We start from the raw sequence: 23,366 nt of genomic DNA, 5'->3' as shown, positions 1-23,366 counted from the left end.
TGCGCCGATTATTATTGATAAATAATATATTTAATATTAAAAACTGTTTTTAATACTTCACCTTAATTTCCTCTCATATTTTTTAGGAAAGATAATAAATTAATTGCCTGTACTGCACTGCACGCTGCATTAGTGCAGTCGGGAAGATACGATCAATATATTGGTTTATGTAAACGAATTAGTCATAAAATTATAAATACTAATACTATTCGTTTATTTTTAATAATACATAATCAATGATAATAGTTATTAAGCTTATTTATACAGAAACGTTCAAACCCGGCAAAGTTTACAAATCTCAGTATGGAGAGCACACAAACAAAAATTTAATTTGATATTAGATAGCTATAACATGTAAACGTTTTGTGCGTAAACACTAAACAATCTAAATTTTGCGGTAATGTGGATACAGCAGACTACAATTTAATAGATGTACATAACACTCTGTTCTCCAGAAAACGCGCCATTCTGCATCCAGCGATATTTTATGCGCAGAAAACGTTTTCGTTAAACCATGCTGGTCTAGGTCGTGATAATAATAGTAAATTTATAGTGACTACGACCTGAACTATCTAGTAATTACTAATTAGCTATTACTTATTATCACAGATATTTGATCTATATTAAATATATTCTTTTAGACCGTGTGATATAAATAATAACTTTTATTTATATTTGTGGTTACTAGTTATTACCATAGAGTAACTCTACGGTCATTACTATTTTTATAGTTATTAGTTATACGATATTATAAAAGCAAACAATTCAGCTTACTCATGATTTTTGCGGGTTTATGTGAACAAAATTGCTAGAAACGAGCAAATTTTAAATTGCAATAGTTGCATTTTTTTATTATTATTCAGTATTCTTTCAACAGTTTCAAGTTTCAACTAATTTTCAACAATATATTGTTCTCTGATATTTGATAATATTGATATTATTTATTTAAGTGATAACGTATGCCACACCCCCCTGGAGACCGTATTCAAGGTCAATGTCGCCGGATTTGGTCAATATCAGACAGTGTCTATACACTCTATACTTATTGTGTTCCTATTCCTTGTCATCAGTTATCATCAACGCGTATTCTCCCCATATTTTAAAAATAAAAATTATTTTTTAAATTGTGTAACTAGCAACTACCAAGTGCTTTTTCATAAAAATTACCTCTTATCAATAACCATTCATCAAATTTAGTATTTACTCATTATACTAATTGTATGTAATGAAATATTTTTTTTTTTAAATAAAAATATTTTTTTTCTACAGATAATCTAGTATTATAAAGTCATAGTACAAACTATACAGTGAACTCGTTTTTAACGATATCAATGTTGTTGATTGCAATTCGAATTTCGAATCCTATTGATTAGGAATTTTTATTTTTTAACATTTATTTTAATATCCAATATAGGTACCCAGTATGCTGTACCCTTTACCATTGATCATAGGTGACTATAACATATTATATTAGAATCAGACATCTTCTGTCCCTACTGAGTAGATATTACCAATGCCTTATCCAGTAAATATTTATATGCCATTACCGCAACACAAATTCTCGCGTGGACCTGATTTAAAAAAAAAAACAAAAATGGTCATTATTAATTTCTAATTACCAAGGTACCTATTTAAAAACAGTTCACTATAAAAAAATTTACTCTTATAGGTATATTGTGAAATAATTATAAATACTAATATTTATAATCAATGGTTTTAGGTTTAAAATATTATAATTTAAATTGTAAATTATTGTTATTAGTTATAACTCATAAGTATTCATCGATTTATGCTTTATTATTTTTATATTTTTTGAGTCAGTTCTTCCAAAACTTAAAAGATTGTATCAGATTGCATTAACTCTATAGAGCAATTTTTTGTAAGAGAAGATATTTTTGACTATTATTACCATATATTTTCACCGAAATTCTAAAAAAAATTTTTCTTTGTGATAATAAATTTTAATATAATATCAATAAATCAAAATAAGTGAAATGTATTTTAATAATCATATACAGGTGCTTTTAATTATTTAATCTTATAAATTTTAAATCATTCATAGTTAATAATAAATATTTATTAATTTATAAATTGATTTACAGTTAATAAGAACCCTGAATCAGTTTTTGTTACAATTTATAACGTTTAACAAATCCTACCATAATCTATCATCATAGTGCAAAATGTCAGATTTTTGAGTTACAGCTGCAGAGTGAAAGACAAAAGCCTTAATGTCAATGTATACACTAACTACTTGTGTCCAAAATTCATTAGGTGAGAACCGGAAGGTATGGGTTTTAATTGGCCATGACTTACTAATATAGCATAAAAGGCCAGTATTATATGTTAGGTTGGGATTTTATTGCACATTTAACAATATTATTTAACATTTAATAGCTAATCATCATAAAATACTGGGCCCCAGTCCTGGATTGAGCTGGCGAACTACAGAGAAAATCTTGACAGACCGGTTATGAGTGTTTTTTTTATAATTTAATTTTTATATTTTATATAAATAATAATTTAGTAAAAACATGAGTAGAAAATAAAATTATTAAGCCATATAGTAAATATAACAGTAATCAAATGTTAGAAATTTTAAAAAATAAAATAGATTTTAAGGTATTATAATAGGCAAGGTAACCTTGCCTATTCAGCATTGACTAGGCTGCATACTGATAAGTTTATCTCTGCTCTTTTTTATTTAAAACAGAACATCAATATTTTTAATAAAAACATTAAGTTCTTGTAAAATTTTCATATTATATTATATAATTAATAATAGGTATGCATAAAATATTAAATATATTTTAAATATTATATAAAAGTTAATTTAAATATAATATATTAGTGGAACAATTTTTAATTTTTCTTAATCAGAAAAAAAAATATAATATAACACAAAGTAAAATTGATTTATATTTTTGACACAATGAAAATTAACATTCATAGTTTGTTTTATTTTTTATTCATACATATTAAAATGTATTCTTCATTATTACTTGTTTCGTTAAAACATGTTATGTATTGCGTTTATTAGTATAATATAAAAAATAATTTGGTCTTTAAATAACAAAAAAATAATAAACTTTCTTTTGAAAAAATACAAATATATTTTTAAGACTAGAAAACAAATTAAATAAAAACTCATATCACAATAAACTAAAATGTTTTAACTAAAAAAATAAACAGAGTCTAAAACATTATTAAGTTTAAAATCTCCTTTTTTAGGTAATTGTTGAAAAACATTTAACATACTTTGAGTATCATTGGTAATATCGCTGAAAAAATAATGCAATAAATAATAATAATACAATTTTATTCTAAGTTCTTATTATACTTACTTATTAGGAAGTTCATATTTTTCAATCATAAAATTGGATAAATTTTCTAGAATTGGTTCATTATGCAGTGCTACAAATTGTTCTCTACAAATCTGAAAATGTTGTTTAACATTAATAAAGAGTTCATTAAAAGTATATGTTTATATTACTTTTCCCATAATTTCAACAGAATTAGGATGTGTCCAAAAACAGTCATGTACTGATACAAATGTGATACCTGCTCGTTCACAGTGAAGAGATGTTAACATCATATGACTAGAATCTAATGAGTGGATAAAATTTGGAGGAAAGGCATTCTTTTGTTTCATTACATTTGGTCGACTACAAATTAAACATAACAGTTTAGTATAAATTTATAAATAATAAAAACTTAGTTTAATTAAGTCTTAATAGAATGTAAGAGTTAATAAAACTTGTAATCTATACAATAATTTTTAAAATTACTTAATGAGATACTAACTCGTACATATCCAATATAAAATGTTCTCCCATTTTAACACTAGGTTTCTTAGTATAATCATAGCTTTTATTTCTACGATTGTATGGTTGAACTACGGGTAACCCTAATGGTGTTACCCATTCTACACTTTGACCACATGATTGTGATATTACACGAGCACATTCTGTAAACCAATCCTAAAATAATGTAACATAATTTAAATTGTTATTTAAAAAAAAAGTAAATATTTGTTGTAAATTCAAATCATAAATTACTTGAATATTGTAATAATAATTTACTATAATATAATAATTTTAAACTGTTCAAGTTAAGAACATAATCAAAGGTGACCAGATTTCATATGGTGGTGGTAAGACAACACTTTTAACCTCCCCATCAAGTCAACCATATATAAGCCTGCCTTGTAGTTTAGCCCAAATCTTGTGCACTAGTAATGTTTCTTAACTTACATAGAATATAGATTTTGATTTTACATTGAATACCTAACAATTATTTTTTTGTGTTTGAAGACACTGACTTTTTACTTTAATACTGTTTTTGGTAGAAAAATGGATTTAGTTAGTACTTTAGGAAGTCAAAAATAAAACATATCCAGTACTTTTTTTTTTAATAATGCTATAAAAGAGGCGAACTACTTAAAAAAAATAAAACATAATAATAAAAAAGTTTTCAAAATATTAACTAATATTACTAGGAAAATATTCTATTTAAATTGTATTTTATTATAGACATTTTTGAATAATAAACTAATTTTTTTTTATTAATTTTTAAGGAACTTTAAATTACTTTTGAGAATGCTAACCTATTCCCTAAGTCTCTCAGATTTTCCTCAATGCTATGATCTCCAATTGTTGGTAGCCCAAAGGCCTAGAAGGTATTATATTATTTTTTATTATTTTTCTATCAAAAGTATTTATTGTAATTTGACTTACTTGTATTTCTTTTGTAGAAGTGAACATTTCTCTCAAGCTTTCAAATGTTTTGGCCACTAAATAATTAGATGCTGACCATACTTTATCTTTAGGAAATGAATCAATATCTTTTAAAAAAATATTCAAAATTAAATATATTTTACGTTTGATATTCATACAAAATATAAATTAAAAATACCTTTCAATTGTTTAGCAATTTGTAAACGAGCACCAAATCTAGTTACACCATAAACAGTTGTCATCACAGTCTGTTTAATAACTTTACGTCTAACAAATCCATCTAAACATTTTGCTATCACAACATCATTTTCAGCGTCTTTTAAACGTTCTCTTTCAACCTAGAATAATAAATACATTTAATCTAATCTATTATTTATTTTATAAGTGATATAATTAATGCTTTTACCATAGCTGCAACACAACTATACACATCTTGTGGTATATCAGAAGGAGTTAAGTTGACACTTACTGCTCCAGCAAAATCTTTACCTAAAGCAGCATAATGTTGTAAGCCATTGCATGATCCATCTTGATGAACAGGGAAATGAGAAATAAAGTTTTCTGGATTTTCTGACTGCAGAGCATGTGATATCTCAATACAGCAAGCTAAAGTTTGCCAGGGATTTTCAGATTCAGCCCACCACATATTTCCCTGTATAAATAATCAAAAGTAATAAAAAATAACAAAATAAGCAATTTATAATTTTTATATTACGCACTCCTAAAGGGTTTTGCGCAGAGTTTAATATATCTGGAAGTATCTCTTCTGCATATTGAAGTCTCTCTCTAATAGAATTTCTTTTTTTCAGTCCAGTTAAATTAACACAATGTATCTAAAATACATGGTATTTATTTATTGAACATAATAGTTATACATTAATTAATTTTCAAAACTTACCTTCAACCAGTTAAGACCATTAGACCCAAGTGGTTTTCCTTTAGCAAAACATAACAATGATCTGGCCATGTCTGAGCCAAGATGGTTTAAGTGAGGAGGACATGGATATACTCGACCCCGAAAATCCATATTATGAGGCAACCAAAATGTTTTACCACAAAACTGAAATTTTTTCTTAATTATTGTTAAAAACATTTTTAAAAATGATTTTTTAATATTTACGTGATTTGCTAATGACAAGCGATATAAAGCATCGCACCATAAACTAAACATTTCAGCTTTTTGTCTTTTTAATATGGCTCGCTCTTTGTACAACCTAGAACGTTCATCTTTACTCATACTCTGTGATATAGGTTGTGGAGATGGAAAAGCAGATACAGGCTTTGGAATATCTAATTTTGTGGAACCACCTGAACGGAATACTTGAAGAACTACATCAAAAACCTATTAAAATAATTATCAAATTATTACTGCATCTTGTGTTATATAATAATTATAAATTTATAAAGATATTACTGGTTTATTAATAGTCCAGGGTATAGAAGCCAATTGATTCAGTGCATCTAATGCTGGATAAAGTTCTTGTTTTGGTGTTTGCTCAAGTCTATGCCATTGTAAAATAGCTTGTTGAGGTAACCTAAACCATAATTTAAAATAATGTATCACACATTTAAAATTAAAAATTATGATTTAAAATATTTTAATTTATGTGTTTTAAATAATTTACAATTATTTAAATTTCTAGCCAATAACTTTATTAATTATATTAGAGTATCATACATTTAATGAAGCACCAAGTAAAATGTAATTAATATTATAATCATAATAAGTTGTAAAAAAAAAACCTAATTATAACTAATCTGATTTAATTCTTTAATTTACATAATTTATTAATACTACAATTAAATTTAAAATATTTCTATTATTATTGCATTATATAAGATTACGCGATTTTATATTACTTTTATGTGTGTTAACAATTAGTTTAAAATAAGATAAATCTGAATCATATTTCTTAATTTAATAAATTAGTTTACCTAATTAGATCTGCTTTAGCAGCAATATATCCACCAAAATTGATTGAAGTCCAAGGGACTGGTGGACTTAACATAGGAATCATAGTAACATCAAATATTAAATCATCAGGTTGAGATGATTGATAAAGTTTAGACAATACAGGATGTGGTTTAATTTCTTGTTTCACATGTTGACATTGTCCACGAAAAACTGTATAGAATGCTGGTAACAAATGCCTAGAAATTAAATGAATTAACTTACGGTAATTAAAGCTGAAAATTGCAATAAAAAAATTTAATTTACTCTTCTTCTATATTGTCTTTCATGATGTTAACATCAATTTTTATGTCTTTTATAATAATATTATACAAAAATTTTCCTATGCTGTTTAATACAGTAGAAGGCCATTGTTTGTCATCTTGTTCCTAATAACAAACATAATAAAATTCATAAGCTATACTGGTATTAATAATTAATTAAAAATGTTTTATACTATTTATCCTAAATTTTTGTGTTAAGTTATGCATTATTAAATTCTAAGCAATGGAATAAATATTTTGATTTTACAATGATTTCTTAACAAATTGACTACCACATACCCACCAACAACCCAAGTCATATCAGCGCTTGTCAGGCCATACCATTTTTCATGGTCTGTCGTAAATGTTCACATTTATAAAAAATAGCTCTAGTTTTTCAATTTTTTTATTTTAGTAATTGGATTTTTTTTTTTTAATGTTTAAATTCTTCTTGTCTATGCCATGATTCAATCTAAATACTATTATTTCCAAGCCTTGAAGAATTATATGCATTTAATGTAGATGTTAAATTGAGTAGTGAGCGACCCAAGTGGCGTCACAATAATAATTTGATTTAGGTCACTGGCGACTTAAATAACTTCACAATAAAAAACATCACTTGGGTCGCCGGTAGGCATATGGCAGTCAACGTGTTAACTTTTACATTCATGGTAATCTTGAAATATAGTTTGTTTAGTTATACCAAGACCCCAAACCCAACCGTAATTTTTCAACTATTAACTGAAAATATACAATAGTTAAGAAAATTGGTAAATTTCGATGACATTTTTTATGGTTCATTAATGGTGTATTATAATACATTACATATAAATGAGTTTGATAAATTTAAAATATTTCAACTATTACATAAAAGTTTTATACCTGAATCAAAAATGCATTTTTTTTTTTTCCATAAATTATTATGATAAAATAAATAGTAATGACCCAATTGAAAAAGGATATGAATGCATATTTTACCAGTTTTTATGGAATATTAAGAGAATATTTTAAGGGTTTTATTGAATATTAGCATCATATTTTTAAATTTTAGAAATCAAAGAATCTGTTCTCTTTTTATCATACTTCATTTTCTAAGAGAGTGCAATTCATTACATCTAAAATCTAAATGTTTAGTTTCTTTCACCAAGCAACGACCTTTTATGGTAGGTGCACAGAGTATAACATATTTGGTCAATGCAGACATATGTTCTCTCAGTATACAAACTTTAATATAATTAAAAATATCTCATATGGTAATAAGTAAGGCTGACACTAATATACATTAGAATATTTTTATTGGTTGGTCAAAAAATAAGTAGTTTATACCAAAATTTGTTTCATAACTTAACGATTCTGTGTATGAAATTTTTACTTTACACATTTTTGCATTTTTAGGACATATTTTAAGAGCATAATTAACATTTTTAAGACTTGATGAATTGAGAATCACAATATTAATGGGTAATTCATTTTATTATTAAAAATAGGTAAGACTCAATTAAATTAATAGAAACTAGACCAAGTAATTCATGTGAAATTAGTGATACAAACAGCACTGGTATAAACAAAAAATTTGAAGATGTTTTTTAAAAAAAATAATGGTTTTTTATATTAATAAGAAAATGTAAAAAGTATTATCCAACAATATATCTATGTTAGGAGGAATCCCTGAATATTTGACAAGCAACAATTTATTGCATTAGGTTATTACATCCATTGATGTAGAAAGCTCTTTTTCACACTACAAAAACCTGTTAACCGGTAATCGACGCTCAATGTTGTTTAAAAACTAAATTAATTTATTAATTTTACAATGTAATAATATAAATTAAAATGTTCTTAAAACATGTTCTTAACTCACAATATCTGCTCCCATTGCTTTATAGTTATATACTAATTTTTGCCATTGTTGTCTTGTATTTTGACTATCACTATTTTCACTATTCATGTACCATAAACAATAATCACTATAAACTGCTTTTATTTTTTCTAAAATTTTTGTATTCTTTTTGTATTTAATTTGGTACCTGATTTTAAAATAAAAATTATTTAAGGTATAATATTGTATATAATAGTAAATAATATATAGTACCTTAATCTAACTTGATTAGCCAAATTACGATACAGCAAATTCACTGTTGGACTAAATGTTTCTGACCCTTCAGCTAGCTTTCGTACTTCTTGTATTATTATTTCAACATATTGTTCTGTACTTAAAACTCTTAAATAAGGATATATATTTACATTCCGATAAGATTTTAAACAATTGTGCTGAGCACGTATGCTTTCTAATTCACGTGCAATGGCATTCCTTATAGTTTCTTTCCATTTTTCTTGCAAATCATCTAATTTCTTTCTCTAAAAACATACAATAACAATATAAATAATTGATATATATTTGATTTTAAAACATTTTTACTAATACCATACCACTATTTTTTATTTTTATTCTAAATCTAAGTATTTCAATATTTATTTTTTCTTTTAAGAGGGGTAAGAGTAAAAAATATGAAATTAAATAGTAAACAATTAAAGAGAAATGGTTTCTTTCATAAAAAATAATAATAATATAGATGGGTAAAATTGTCAGCATATAATATCATGTTAAAAAAAACGCCAACAATTTATTTACTACAGAATCTAATAATCCTCAGAATACTGTACATGGCCTATAATATAAAATATAGTTATATAATTTAATTTACTATAATTTCCTGTTTTCAACTTTAAATAATATAAGATTTTTTTTAAAAAAAAGAGTAAAAAATATAGAATGAGCAATTATACAAATATACCCACTTTTTTTTTTAAAGTCCTTGAATAATTTCTATTTATAATTTACAAATAATTACATTTTAATTTATATAGAACATAATTCTAAAGGTAATTTATTTAAATTCTTACATAATCTAAAACTTTTGAGGATGGTGTAGAATTATTGTCAACCGACTTTACTTTTACAATAGTAGACATTTCTAATTCTAATTGTTTCCGAGCACACTCTAGAATTTTTTTTTCATCAAAAAGACCTTCAGCAGGACATTTAAATGTAGACTAAAAATCAAATAATAAATATTATATAAACATACATTTAAACAAAGGTTAAGTTTAAGTGATATTTTTACTTTTTGTGAATTTAAATGATCTAAAAGAGAACAAGAATAGTAAATATTTTCAATATTGTGATGTGGTTCAAAAGAAGGATTTAATAATCGTACAGCTTTTAATACTTGTTCTCGTTGATTTCCGATATAAATACAATTATCAAATAAATTATTATACGAAAAACCCTAAAACAGAAAAACAATTCATTAAATAATAAAATATATTATTTAAATAAATAAATTTGTGGAGCCTTACATCAGACAAAAATTGTTTGGATAATTCTTGTAACAAATCAAGCGAGCATGATTCTTTTTTATTAACTAAACATTCAAAGGCAGCTGCGTATGCTTGACTATTTGGTTTTGTTTGTGATAGTTCCAATAGTGACCAAATTTCCTTCAATTTTTCATAGTTTCCCTAAAAATAATAATTAGAAATATATATTCAATCAATACAGTTTATTAATTTATGTATTTAAAAAATAGATTTTAGAGAATTTATCCTCTAAATGTGCTATCTTACAAACACAATAAAGCCAATTATCATTCACCAGAAATCATTTTGATTTTTAGTTTTAATATTAAAAGTGAATTGATTTGTTATAAAAGTTAAAGGTAAAAACATTATCATTAATTAAACATTGTTTTTTTTACAGTATTTTGATTTTTTTGGTAGATATGACTATTTTCAATGTTTGATATTGTACATACTAATATCTTGGTTAAAAATTAAAAAAATCTAATGCTTAATTACTGAGAATGCACTCGCTTTTAACTTTGATAATAGATTAATTCACTTTAATATTAAAGCTTAAAACACATTATTGGTTCTGCTTAAAACAAATTTGTTTATTATATGTTTTATAAAACTTAAACAATACATGTTGGTGTAGGAACATGTTTATAAAAATATTAAACAATTAACTATTAAATATTTTTTTTTCTTTTATATACATAGTATTTAAAAAATATTTATACTTTCTTCACTAATTATATATATAGAAATATTATTTGAACAAGTTTTAAAAAAAGTAACACCTAAATAATATATAGGTCAACCTTAAAATAAATTCAACATTTATCACATCTTGATGTCAAATATTAATTATTTAATTTTTATAATAATTGATTAAATTCATAAGTATATCATATCATTCAGTTAATATACATCTATGAATATATAGAACACCATATTTACCTTGCTTGCAAAACCATGCATTAAACATGTAAAAATCCGTATATCAGTTATTTTTAAAGATACTTTATTTGAAACACTCTTGTGACAATAATGATTCAAAGCAGCTAACCCTCTATTGAGAAATCCACAACATACCTAAAATAGATTAAGAAAAAAAATATGATACATGTACATTATAAATTTTCTTTTGTTTATATATTCAATTTACACATAAATCTATATATGCTAAAAGTGTTTGATTGAGACTTTTTTCACGGCCTTTAATATTGAGTTGCTTAATAGCTTCTTTTAGCTCAAGTTTATTTTTTGCAGCAAGATTTCGATTACGTTCCCTTTTTGATCTTTAAATACAAAAATATTTGTTACTTATTTAAAATACATGTTAAGATTATAATAAATATTTCTTACAGTTTATCTTTATATTTAGGTATTTCATTGCTATTATAAACGTATTGTTCTTCTTTTAAATGGTTAGAATCAAATTTATTTTCAATGTCATTCTCTGTCATAGTTATTGTTTTCAAAAAATCAGTATCTTTAAGTAAACTGATTTGGTCTTCATTCATTTCATCTATCTCATCTAACAATTCTTCATTAATGCAATGTTTTTTTATGTTAGATGTAGTTTTTATTGAAATTTTATTAGAACAATTATTATTTGTTTTTGTTGTCTTAGGAAACATAGCTAATGGTTTTTTACAAGCAACCATTTTTTGCACTTGGTTAGGTTTTAAATGTTTTACTTTTACTTTAGATTGACTGGCAACACTACTGGTAACTTGAAACAAAAATAAAAATGTTTGTCATTATTTAAAAATTTTAAATAAATTATTATACTATCAAAAATTAGGACCTTTTCCATTAGTTCACTATCACTACTTTTTTTGGATTTTTCGTTCATTCACTATCGTTAATCCACACCCATATTATTTAGATTTTGGGGGTATAAAGTGTGCTTTAGGTGTAGGTATATATTTACTACCAATAACTATACCTACGTGTGTTTTAGCATTCGTCACTACGCTCCTTATGCAAATCTACCTCAAACCAAACCGTGTACTTGACCAAATAGCTGTTTAGCATTAATCAGTAAGTACCATGTTGGCTGTTACTACTTGAGGTGGATTTGTATAGCAAGTCGCGATATATTTTTAATTTTCAGAGCAAAACGATGGCACAGAGGAACATAGCGACAAATGCTGAAACACGTATATTGTGTAGTCATTGGTAGTGAATAAACGGAAAAGGTTCAAAAATTATTTTAAATTATAAGTCTATGTTAAATAGCTACTAAACAATAGTACCAACTATAAAAAGCTATTTTTAATGTGTTGGCATTTTGCAAACATAAGCCATATAACTATTTTCCAGGAATATTATATGATTGAAATTAATTTATTATATAAAACTAAGTTCCAAAGATACACTCGATTATTTTCTTATTTTAGTAACTTAGCACAAAAATATTAAATGGTAAATTATTTTAAACAATTTATATTTATGAAAATAAATGTCAAAATATAATTTAATTATGGTGAATTATTTACAATCAAGTTACAATTACAGTGGCTATAAAGAATTTTGAAATCTAATAAAAAAAAAATATTAAAAACTAAGAATAGACTAAAAATATTTATATAGATACAAAATGTTTTCTACTTTAAAAAATTTTATTTTTTATTTTTGATAAATTTTACACTTATATTATGTTTATAGTAATAATGTATAAAATACATTTACATATTCTTTAACCAACCTAAAAACCATAGGCATAACAAATTTTAAGTTAAAATAAAATAATTTATGAACTTCTATTATATTAATTTTTATAAATACTAACCTTGTACTACTTCTGAAAATTGTTTCACATTTCTTTTAAATTGTTTGGTCTTTGTTAAAATCTTAGCTTGCAGACTTTCTATATAATAAAAAAAACAAAACAAAAGCACAATAGAACAATGCATAGTAAATATGATGATACCAAACAAACTTATTTGTAATGATTAGATAAATCTTACCAGGAATATTAGAATATTTCACTGTTTTCAATAAATAAGACTTGTCAATTAAAACTATTTGAGGAAATCCATGATTTATTTGAGAACGAAACCTAAATAACCTATACATGATTCTAAAAACACAAAGAATTATATTACATTCCTGCTCATAGAAGTAATTTATGAATTAAACTTCATAATATTAAATAAAATTAAACTACAAAAATGTTTGTAACAAATAATATTTAACAAACGAAAACATTAATGGTTTTATTTAAAAATTTACCTTCAGCATGTGTTTTTATCTGATAACAAACTGAGGTTAAGATACACAACTGATATCAATGTATGGTAATCCCTTAGATCATATCATATGTAAACTACCAATAATACCAACGGCATGAATCAAATTTGAAATCAGTTCTATACTTCTATATAGCCTATACGTATTTTCGCATTGAGAAGTGAGAAGGATTATTAGGTTTGCTCAAATTTCAATTCTTTTCTAAGCTTGAAAACTGCATTTCTTTATATTTAATAATTATTTAATTTTAAAATATTAAGAATTTATAAACATGATTTTTTTATAAGCCTTTGAGTTTTAAATAATAAAAAAACTCGTCAAAATTAAAATAAATTAAAAATAATTTTGTAATTAAAATTTTTTGTAATAAAAAATTAATATTTTATTTGTTTTCTTGTAATTACATAATATTATTTATGGGGACTTGAACATTTTACTTAAATTCATTATTATATTTTACTATAAAAAATTCAATTTTTTTTAATATCAAGATATAAATTTAAGCTCATTTTTTTACATTGAATTCTCACCATTTTAAATAATATTGGTTTTTTGATTCAAAAGTTAATATTTTATGTAATGAATGTACCAATATTAAATGTTTTCAGCGAAAATTAATTAACCTTCTGTATTCATAGAAAAATCAATAAGTAATAGCAATTTTTCCAATATGTGGTCTCTTATACAATGATTTATATTTTATATACTCATAACAGTGATTTATTTAATAACAAGGTAACTTGACATCAGATTGAATGACTCTATTTTGTTTGTTTTTATACTATTTCTACGAGTAATTTATGAACTCTGGGTAATGAGGTTTTTTTTGTGTATGACAAGATAATTAGTTGAAAAATGTAAACTCACTTTAATTATGCCATATGAAAATAAAAATTTTAAAATGTTCTAACATATTGAATGAAATAAAGTCTTGAATATTATAATTATTTTTATTTATTCATGTACATTATATGTATTATTTTATTTATTAATATACTAAAAAGTGTAATTAATTTTATTATTATTATTCTGAGATGTATCATCTAAATGATAAATTAAATATAATATAGAGTTTCCATCAACTTTGGCTAATACCATTTTTTTATTAGTAATTGAACTAACTCTACTACGTGAAACCATTATTTGCTTGTCCAAATCTCTACAGTTGACTATATATTTAGCATGATAAGCTAAAGGATCACCTGAAATAAAATAAAATAAAATTACATTTTTTTTTTAAGTGTTATAATTTATTTATCTAACCTTCATAGACTAAAAAATCACCTCCAAATTTCATACCACATGTTAAATAAAAGCCTTTTGACCATAGATCTTTAAAAACTTTATATCTGATTCTTTCCAAATCATTAATAAACTCTGGTAATGGAACTTCAATTACATTTGAACATTTTTCATCTATAAAAAAATAAGTTATCATAAATACTTGAAGACAATTAAAAAGTAAACAATAAATTTAAAATAATCTAACCAAGATGTAACATGACATTAGGTAATATATCAGATGGATTGATTTTGGCTGTTTCTTTAATATGTAAAGATGTAAAAGATGGATACTCAACAGTTCGACCTATACAATTTTCAACCAATAATCGAACTTCTTCAATTAATAAAAGGCAAGGAAGACCATTTTGATCTTCTTGGCGTGGCGTGGAAGGTAAAGTTCCAATCAAATTTCCCAACATACGATGGGTTGTTCGTAAAATGTACCAATCTATAATTAATATAATTTATATTAATTTATGAAAGCAGAGTTATAAACTATAGAATAATTAATTTTATAGTTAAGAAATGTTTTATTAAACTGTTCAAGATTGCTTTTTTTTTTTTTTATATTTAAATATATTTGAATGAAAACTAAATTAATTACTACCTGTTGGTTTTTATGAATAGTTGTTAATTATCACTTATATACACATACAAGTCCCCCACATAATTTATTTGATATGTAGCTTTACATTAAGTTTTTTAACTTAATTTTATTAAAATCAGATTATGAAGAATCTTGTATACATTTTTTAAGCATTGGGTATTAAAATTAAACATTTTATGAATTTAAACATTAGATCTTATAAAAAACTTTTTGAATTTGAATATTGATAAGTGAATGTTCAAATTTGTTTTAAATGTGTTAGTAAATTAAAAAAAAATAATTAAATGGAATTTTAGTATGTTTTAAAAATATCAATAACATTTTATCAATCTAATTATAATATAATATTGATAATCAATTTAGTTATTATACACGTAAAAAAATTGCTTTTAGCATAAAAAACACTTTATTTCAAATCTCTTAAAGTATTACTTTAAAATATCATACCAAGGTATGATAATTGGCCAAAAACCAATTAAATTCATACTAATGTTATTATATCAAAATATAATTTGATACAAATCTAGATTTTTTAAGTTGAAAACTAACTAATTAATTATTTAGTAATTAACAATTTTTATTGAGTATTTCTTTTTAACATCTATAGCTATAAAAAAAAAGATACTACTAAAGATTAAAAAAGTATTGTTGATACAATTATTAAAACAAATAACTAAAAAATATTTAACTCTTGCCAAAATGAAGACTAATATTGCATTATTCCACAAATCAGTCCTAATTATAACAAAATTGAAACCATAAATTTATAAATTAAACTTTCTTACCATCTGCATTCCAAATAAATCCTTTATTATTAATCATATGAATATCGATCATGTTATTGTTGTTTTAATTTCTGTAATTAGGTTTAGAAAACACAATTTAATAAATATTCACATGGCTTGATTACATTTAAACAATGACTAGATATTTATAAATAAATCAAGTTTATTATAATCATTTTATCATTTTTATCTTGAATTTAAATAAATATAATTCGAAAATATTATTTTAATGAAAAATTAAAATACTCTGTAAATTGTAATTACATACGTCTATTAATTATTATTTATTAATTTAAATTATCAAAATTACAGCATTTTTAGTAATTGGTTTTAATTTAAATTTTAAAATTTAATATAAACATTATAAATCCAAAATTATAAAACTAATATAAAAATTTTTATAACCGAGATAGAAACATGGAGATTTACATTTGATTTAGAAAATATAAATATAAGAATATAACTATTAACTATTAACTACTAACTAGTAAAAAATTATAGAAATCATGCTTATATAATTTTATTTCACTGATTTTTCAATTATATTTACTAATTTCTTATCATTTTAGCCAAATCCTGGGGAAGAACAGATATTATCACATCAAACATTTGAGATATAGTACACTACTTATCTATGAGTAAAGGGAAGGGAACAAATATTGCTTAATAGAATAAACACAGATACTCAATGTATATAGTGATAAATAGTATTATTATTTATTATTTTGTCAACCTAATACTTATAAATAACACGTAACTAATGTTTTGCACATAATTATTAATTATTTATTTTTATTACTTTGTAGTTGCATTATACCGAGCTATAAGTAGAATTACTAATTACTTGTGAGTTGTGACCAAGCATACCTACCTATTTGATTATTTTAAACATGGAGCCTCAATACAACAGTAAAAGTACAGGTAAGCAAGTAACTTGTTTAAAGTAGCAAATCAAACAATACCCATCATTTGCATTTTAATATTGTTTTTGTAGAATAATTATTTCTCAAGAATTACTTAAATTATTAAACAAGTATAAACCATTAACATAATCCTCATTGTAGAAAAATAATTGATTCACATTATTGTGAACATTTAACAATATGTCTACCCAGAAGATGTAGGTAATTTAAATTTCTTTTTAATTTAAAAAAAAACTATATTAAAAATATAATTTTTACTGATTTGATATCAAAAATATACTTTTGATTGTAACAAATAAAATTATTTCATATATAAGGTACCTGTCATCTGTATTTTTGACTTCTGAGTGTGGTTATATCATGCAGGATATTATTTTTGTCATGTTTAACCAGCAAAAAATATTTTGCATTAACAGTGTACCATACTAAATTTTTTTTTCAAGCTATCTTGAATATTTTCATACAGTCATAATTTAAAAAATACGCCCACTTAAAGTCTTTTGAAATAAAGATATATGATGCTCAAAATAGGAACAATTCTATTTTAGACGGTTAATGATTTCCAATAATTGCTTTGTTCAATTAAAACATTAAGAATATAAAGTCTTCTTTTTTTCAATCTTCAATTGTATGCAGCGTCGTATGAGCTAGGTATTGACCTACTGAGCTTTAGGATTTTTAACGTTTGATTACAGCTATATCTATTATACAGACATACAGTTTAATAATTTGATTGAATGTTTATACCAATTTATACTTGTCATGAAAAAAGAAAATTAAGATCATACACTCTTAATAGATCTACAGATTTTCTCGATAGCTCACTAGCCTATTTCAAACCTGGTTGTGAATTATATCTATGTTAAGCAATTTGTATTGTCACGTCCTGAGATATTGTTTATTTATGTATTAAAGATAATTAATATTATAATGGTTCTTGTCATACTATTTTCTTATCTATATTCAGTAATCAGTATTTAATTGGCAGTAGTAGACAGATAAATAGTCTACGTTTTGCTCCCTAACTACATATACATTTTTAATCATCGACCATATTTTTTTATATTTACCATGTAACAACTCTATTAAATATTGTTTTTATATAGAAAATTATTATTAATTTGTCAATACTAATTTTTCTAGTTTCTTTATTTATTTTTATTATAGCTGTGAAACGTTTGATGAGAGAAGCAAAAGAGTTATCAGAGCCAACTGATGAATATAGTGCACATCCATTAGAAGATAATTTATTCGAATGGCACTTTACTATGCGTGGTCCACAGGCATCAGATTTTGATGGTGGTATTTATCATGGTCGTATATTATTACCAACTGAATATCCAATGAAGCCACCTAACATAATACTATTAACTGTGCGTAGTAATTTGTGTAATTTAACTGTAATTGTACCTAATATTATTAATCATGTAGCCAAATGGTCGCTGGGAAACAAACAAAAAAATATGCTTAAGCATTTCCAGCCATCATCCAGAAACTTGGCAACCGTCTTGGTCGATTAGAACAGCTCTATTAGCATTGATTGCATTTATGCCAACTAATGGCCGAGGTTCATTGGGAGCTCTTGATTATACACCCGAAGAAAGATTAAGTCTTGCCAAAAAGTAATTTATTGTATTTAAAAGAAAATTTTATCATAAAATGCTTATTAATATTCAAATTATTTTAAAATTAGGTCTCAGAATTGGATTTGTGATTGTTGTGGTCAAATATCTAATTTATTAGCTAATAATAAAGCAAAACCATTGACAAAAGAAGAAAGTGAACTTATCAATAGTGTTACATTTAAGGTAATTAAAAAAAAAAATTAATTTGAATTAATGAAGGTGTATTGTATTGTAAATCAGAATTTATCGTGTCTATTAATTATTAGGGAGAAGATGCAGAAAAAGTATCCAAACCTTCTGATCCACAAAAACAGGATGTAGAAACAATCAATGATGAACCAGTAATAAATAATATTTCACCCAACATTTTTAAAGACGCATTATGTTCAGATATCGGAATGTACCTAATATATTTAATTATTGCACTCATTAGTATATTAGTAGCAAGACGTTTCTATAGTGCTTAATTTTACTGTCTTAAACATTCATTACTACAATATTATTATAAACTATTATTAAATTATTTAAACAAAAAATTTTACCAAAAATATATAACATGTATAATAATAAAACAGTTATCGATTAGTTAAAAATATATTATAGAAACCACTCTGCACTTTAGATATTTTGATGATGTAGTTCTTGTTAGATTATATTTATAGTAAACCATGAAAATGTTTATTAATAAATATCTAAGACAACTTGATTATTATTTTTCTTTTTCCTCGTTTTCTTGTAACTTTTTTTCAAATTTTTCAAATTCGACTTTAGTTCGTATTTCAATTTCGTCTTCAACTTGTTCTACAGCTATCACCTTCAACACAATAAATATATTAATAAATTATTTATTGTACATTGAGATACTATTTTTATTAAACAAACTAAATTAATTCAACTCTATTACAAATAGAAAAATAATTATTATTATCGACAAAAGTAAAAAGTAAAATATCCTTAGAAAGATAGGCAAATTCATATTTGGAGTTTTAAAAGGTTTTCATTAATAAGATTATTTTTTTTTTTATTATTATTATTTTAATGATCATAATTGGTTTGACACGGTAACCAATAGGTACTTAACTTATAATAAATTTATTATTTTGGTTTAATTACCTCTGGTATATAAAATTGAAGCATGTTTTGAACTCCATTCTTTAGGGTAACTACTGAACTTGGACAGCTAGTACAAGATCCTTGTAATTTTAGCTTAACAATTCCTGCATCATATCCCTAAAAACATTTCATAATATTTGCATACATTTATCAAATTGTAATTAAACTGAATTTTATTTTACAATGATGTTAATTTATAAAATATAGATCATGAAAAGTAATTAAAAAATAACATATGACTTAAACAATTGCCATTTATAATTTTAATATACATACATGTTTATTTTTTATAATACAATACATTAATGTATCATTCTTACCATACGACAGAGTTTACTGGATAATCTTAAATAGAAGAGTCAATATACTAACAGTTTCAAAAATTTACAAGACATGTACCAATTATTTTGATATCAAAATTATTAATATTAAACACAACACTCTCAGTCGTAGTAATATCATTAAATATAAATGGTGAAGAAGAAAATTAAATTTATAAGTTTTTATTTAATTAACTTTTGCAAAATTTCAGATTCTTTTAAATTGTTTTTCCTTTTTAATATTATAATTTATTATATTTTTATTTTAAATACATAAATAATATTGGTGCATTATTTCAGTTTATATTTCTCGTTTTTTTTAGTATATAAGTGAACTCATACAATGAAATTTTAAATATTTTAAATATTTAAGACTAAAAGAAGTGAACAATATGAGAACTACTCAGGACTCAGGTATACATTAGGTTTGAGTGGATTACTGTAATTTAAATTTAATAACAGATCATTAAATACAAAAAACAATTCTGAGCAATAAATTCCTGATCACAATAATTTCAAAAAATTTAGAGATTAAACAAATTAAAGTTGAACTTTAAATGTGCATTAAATTACTAATGTGTTTTTAATAATTGTAAACAAATATACGAACAACTTAAATGAGATCTTACTCGAATTTTCAAGAATTTTTACTTAGCGAATAATCATTATGTTACATAGAAAAACAATAAAAAATTACTAATATCAAATATCTATAGATAACTCAGGGTCAAAAAATTTTAAAAACTATTAGGAATATTAATATTATCACACTATATGTAGGAAATGTTTGAAGAGAATTTTACATCAAAATACAAAATCATTTTGTTCAAAACTGATATATCATACAATTTACCATTTTCCTTATTTTTGTTTAACCTGATTATTTATAAAATACAGGAAATTATTAATTTTGACCTCTTTTAAATAAAAACTAAATCCAATTTTCTATCAAAATTCATAATAATAATTGAAGTTTGAAGCATTTCATAGTGCACATAGACACATAAAGTCACAAAAAAAAAAATACATCATTGTAAAATCAATACAAATATAGTTTCATATTAGTAATCTTAGTAAGGAAAAGATTTACTATAAAAAGAATATCACCACCATCTTCTTGTACAGTAGGTCTAATTCTGCTATCAAGAAGTTCTTTAATCATCATCACAGTTTCATTATCATCTTCATGAATCTCTTTAAAAAAAATTGTAAAAAATTACAAAGGATATTAATAAAATATATTTTAATGATAAATTAACTCACGAGTATCACTAGTTGGTTTAACATCAGTTAATATAGGCAAGCCACTAGCAAAAAAATCCATGATAGTAGCATATATTTCAGGTTTAAGAACCATCCATTCTATATCATCGTCTACTTTTGTTAAAGTAATATAATCTGAACCAAAAAAGACACTTTTTACTCCTTCAACACGAAACAAAACTTTAGCTAAAGGACTGCAGTATGCTGCTGTGGCATTAGGAAAATCCATTGTATGACCTTTTTCCAATACCTGTGTTTACAAAAATATTTTTATTTCATACCATCTAATAGATTATTTTGATAGCAGGAAATGGATATGCTCATGACTTACCTGAACACCAGGTAAAAACTTAACGCTATTAGGATTAGGAGTATCCTGAGTTTGTATAAACATAGCACGAGTTGGTATATAAAAAGGTCGCTGTTTTATTTTAGGAAACAGTTTGGAACTAGTTGCAATTGATTTTTGGGCACTAAAAATAAAATTTCTCATTAGCACAAAAAGATAAAGGGTAGTATAAACAGTTTGAAACCACAAATAAATTTAAATACTATAGTCATAAACTCATAACATATACAATAGCCTTTTAATTCAAACATTATTCATCAGAATATTCATTTAATTATTTATATTCAAATTATATGTACAAGATGTTGTTTTTTTATCTTCAATCAATTCATAAGTTAAAAATTAAGCCATCAACACAGTATGGTGATTAATAAAATTATATTTAAAAGAAAAAATCAATTTTAGTAATTTTAAATTTAAATACAGACTTTAAATGAACCATGAAGCTTTGGTATTGTTAAGTCAAAATTAATGAGACTCTATTATAATATAAAATGTTATCTAAAGTGTGATGCAAAAATGTTTCATTTTTCAGTCAAATACCATGTTTTCTAAGATTAATTCACAAATAATTTAAAAAATTTCATATTTTAATGTATTTATTAGAAAACTTGAAAATTAAAACAAGGGGACTACTGATAAAATTAAAAGGTGAAAAAATTATTTTAATTTTAGGTTATACAAGGTTTATTATTTTTTATAAATTCAGTTGGAAATAGTTCTTAAGTATAACTGAAAATTTAATAAAATATATTTAATAGAGGAAAAGTATACTATAAAATAACTAAAAACGTTATTGCTAACACACAGTGGCGGACTGAGCGACCGAGATACCAGGAATTTTCCCGGTGGGCCGCTGCTTGTACAAAATATATATTTATTAATATTATTATGGTAAAATTATAAATTAAAATATTATCTAATAAGTATTAAGTATGTAATATTATTATTTAACATAAAAACCCAGATTTCTGATTATTTTGATAAGAAAAATTTGACGCATATACGAGTCAAAAAAAAAAAAAAAAAATGTTTTTTCTGAATTTCTCCCAGTCTGCCATTACTAACACAAAAAATAAAGCTACTCACAGAACTTATCAAGCCTTTTTTTTTAAATAGAATGGTTTTTTATTAAATAAATACCGCATCATTGATTAAATAAAATTATATATTTTATAACTAATTGCTTTAAACAAAAATAATCTCAATCCTATTAAAATATGGGCAATATCAATTACTTTCTTTTAAAAATTAATGTAAATAGTTACTTACTTTAGCAACATCGGTACTACATTAATTAAATGCATAAATCGCCTCATTTTAAAATTATTCAATGCTTAAAATTTTAACAACTAGGTATGATTAAAATAAATATAAATTGGTTTATCTAAGTTAATTATCTGAAATATTTGAATGAAATGAAATTTTTTTTTTTTGTGTGATTTTATAAATTAGATTAAATACAACTGTAACAAAACTAATTTTATTTTTTACTATTTATACGAATATAAGAAAAAATACGACGAACGTTACAAGATCAATTA

At 23.9% G+C, this 23,366-nt stretch overlaps 4 protein-coding genes across 4 annotated transcripts; 1 reads left to right on the top strand and 3 right to left on the bottom strand.

The window, feature by feature from the left end:
• Positions 1-3,172: 3,172 nt before the first annotated feature.
• LOC112600561 (DNA-directed RNA polymerase, mitochondrial) lies at positions 3,173-13,456 on the bottom strand. The gene is made up of 23 exons (XM_025347821.1): positions 13,271-13,456; positions 13,093-13,170; positions 11,661-12,030; positions 11,461-11,593; positions 11,253-11,387; positions 10,311-10,472; positions 10,076-10,240; positions 9,855-10,004; positions 9,043-9,308; positions 8,812-8,977; positions 6,955-7,076; positions 6,672-6,887; positions 6,151-6,271; positions 5,857-6,078; positions 5,635-5,796; positions 5,456-5,569; positions 5,143-5,388; positions 4,915-5,074; positions 4,737-4,843; positions 3,805-3,980; positions 3,494-3,665; positions 3,345-3,436; positions 3,173-3,281 (listed from the first exon to the last, which is right to left on the bottom strand). The coding sequence occupies exons 1-23, from the start codon at positions 13,377-13,379 to the stop codon at positions 3,173-3,175; spliced, it is 3,753 nt and encodes a 1,250-aa protein (XP_025203606.1). The 5' UTR covers positions 13,380-13,456.
• A 1,126-nt stretch (positions 13,457-14,582) lies between these two features.
• LOC112600655 (tRNA-splicing endonuclease subunit Sen34) lies at positions 14,583-16,516 on the bottom strand (the record flags this gene model as incomplete). The annotated part of the gene is made up of 5 exons (XM_025347946.1): positions 16,498-16,516; positions 16,230-16,300; positions 15,043-15,285; positions 14,817-14,969; positions 14,583-14,755 (listed from the first exon to the last, which is right to left on the bottom strand). Coding segments are annotated over exons 2-5 (621 nt in total), but the record flags the coding sequence as incomplete, so codon positions are not given.
• A 423-nt stretch (positions 16,517-16,939) lies between these two features.
• On the top strand, positions 16,940-19,343 carry LOC112600522 (ubiquitin-conjugating enzyme E2 J1-like). Its single transcript, XM_025347767.1, has 5 exons — positions 16,940-17,150; positions 18,320-18,525; positions 18,584-18,774; positions 18,846-18,960; positions 19,044-19,343. The coding sequence occupies exons 1-5, from the start codon at positions 17,120-17,122 to the stop codon at positions 19,242-19,244; spliced, it is 744 nt and encodes a 247-aa protein (XP_025203552.1). The 5' UTR covers positions 16,940-17,119; the 3' UTR covers positions 19,245-19,343.
• Positions 19,344-19,352: 9 nt separating this feature from the next.
• On the bottom strand, positions 19,353-23,141 carry LOC112600521 (NFU1 iron-sulfur cluster scaffold homolog, mitochondrial-like). Its single transcript, XM_025347766.1, has 6 exons — positions 23,095-23,141; positions 21,805-21,946; positions 21,474-21,723; positions 21,301-21,404; positions 19,891-20,007; positions 19,353-19,591 (listed from the first exon to the last, which is right to left on the bottom strand). The coding sequence occupies exons 1-6, from the start codon at positions 23,139-23,141 to the stop codon at positions 19,487-19,489; spliced, it is 765 nt and encodes a 254-aa protein (XP_025203551.1). The 3' UTR covers positions 19,353-19,486.
• Positions 23,142-23,366: the final 225 nt, after the last annotated feature.

This window comes from Melanaphis sacchari, unplaced genomic scaffold, assembly GCF_002803265.2.
Source record: "Melanaphis sacchari strain LSU unplaced genomic scaffold, SCAv2.0 Contig65_pilon_pilon, whole genome shotgun sequence".
Taxonomy (NCBI): Eukaryota; Metazoa; Arthropoda; class Insecta; order Hemiptera; family Aphididae; genus Melanaphis; species Melanaphis sacchari.
Note: the sequence above shows the minus strand (reverse complement) of the source record. Positions and strands in the feature narration are given on the sequence as shown.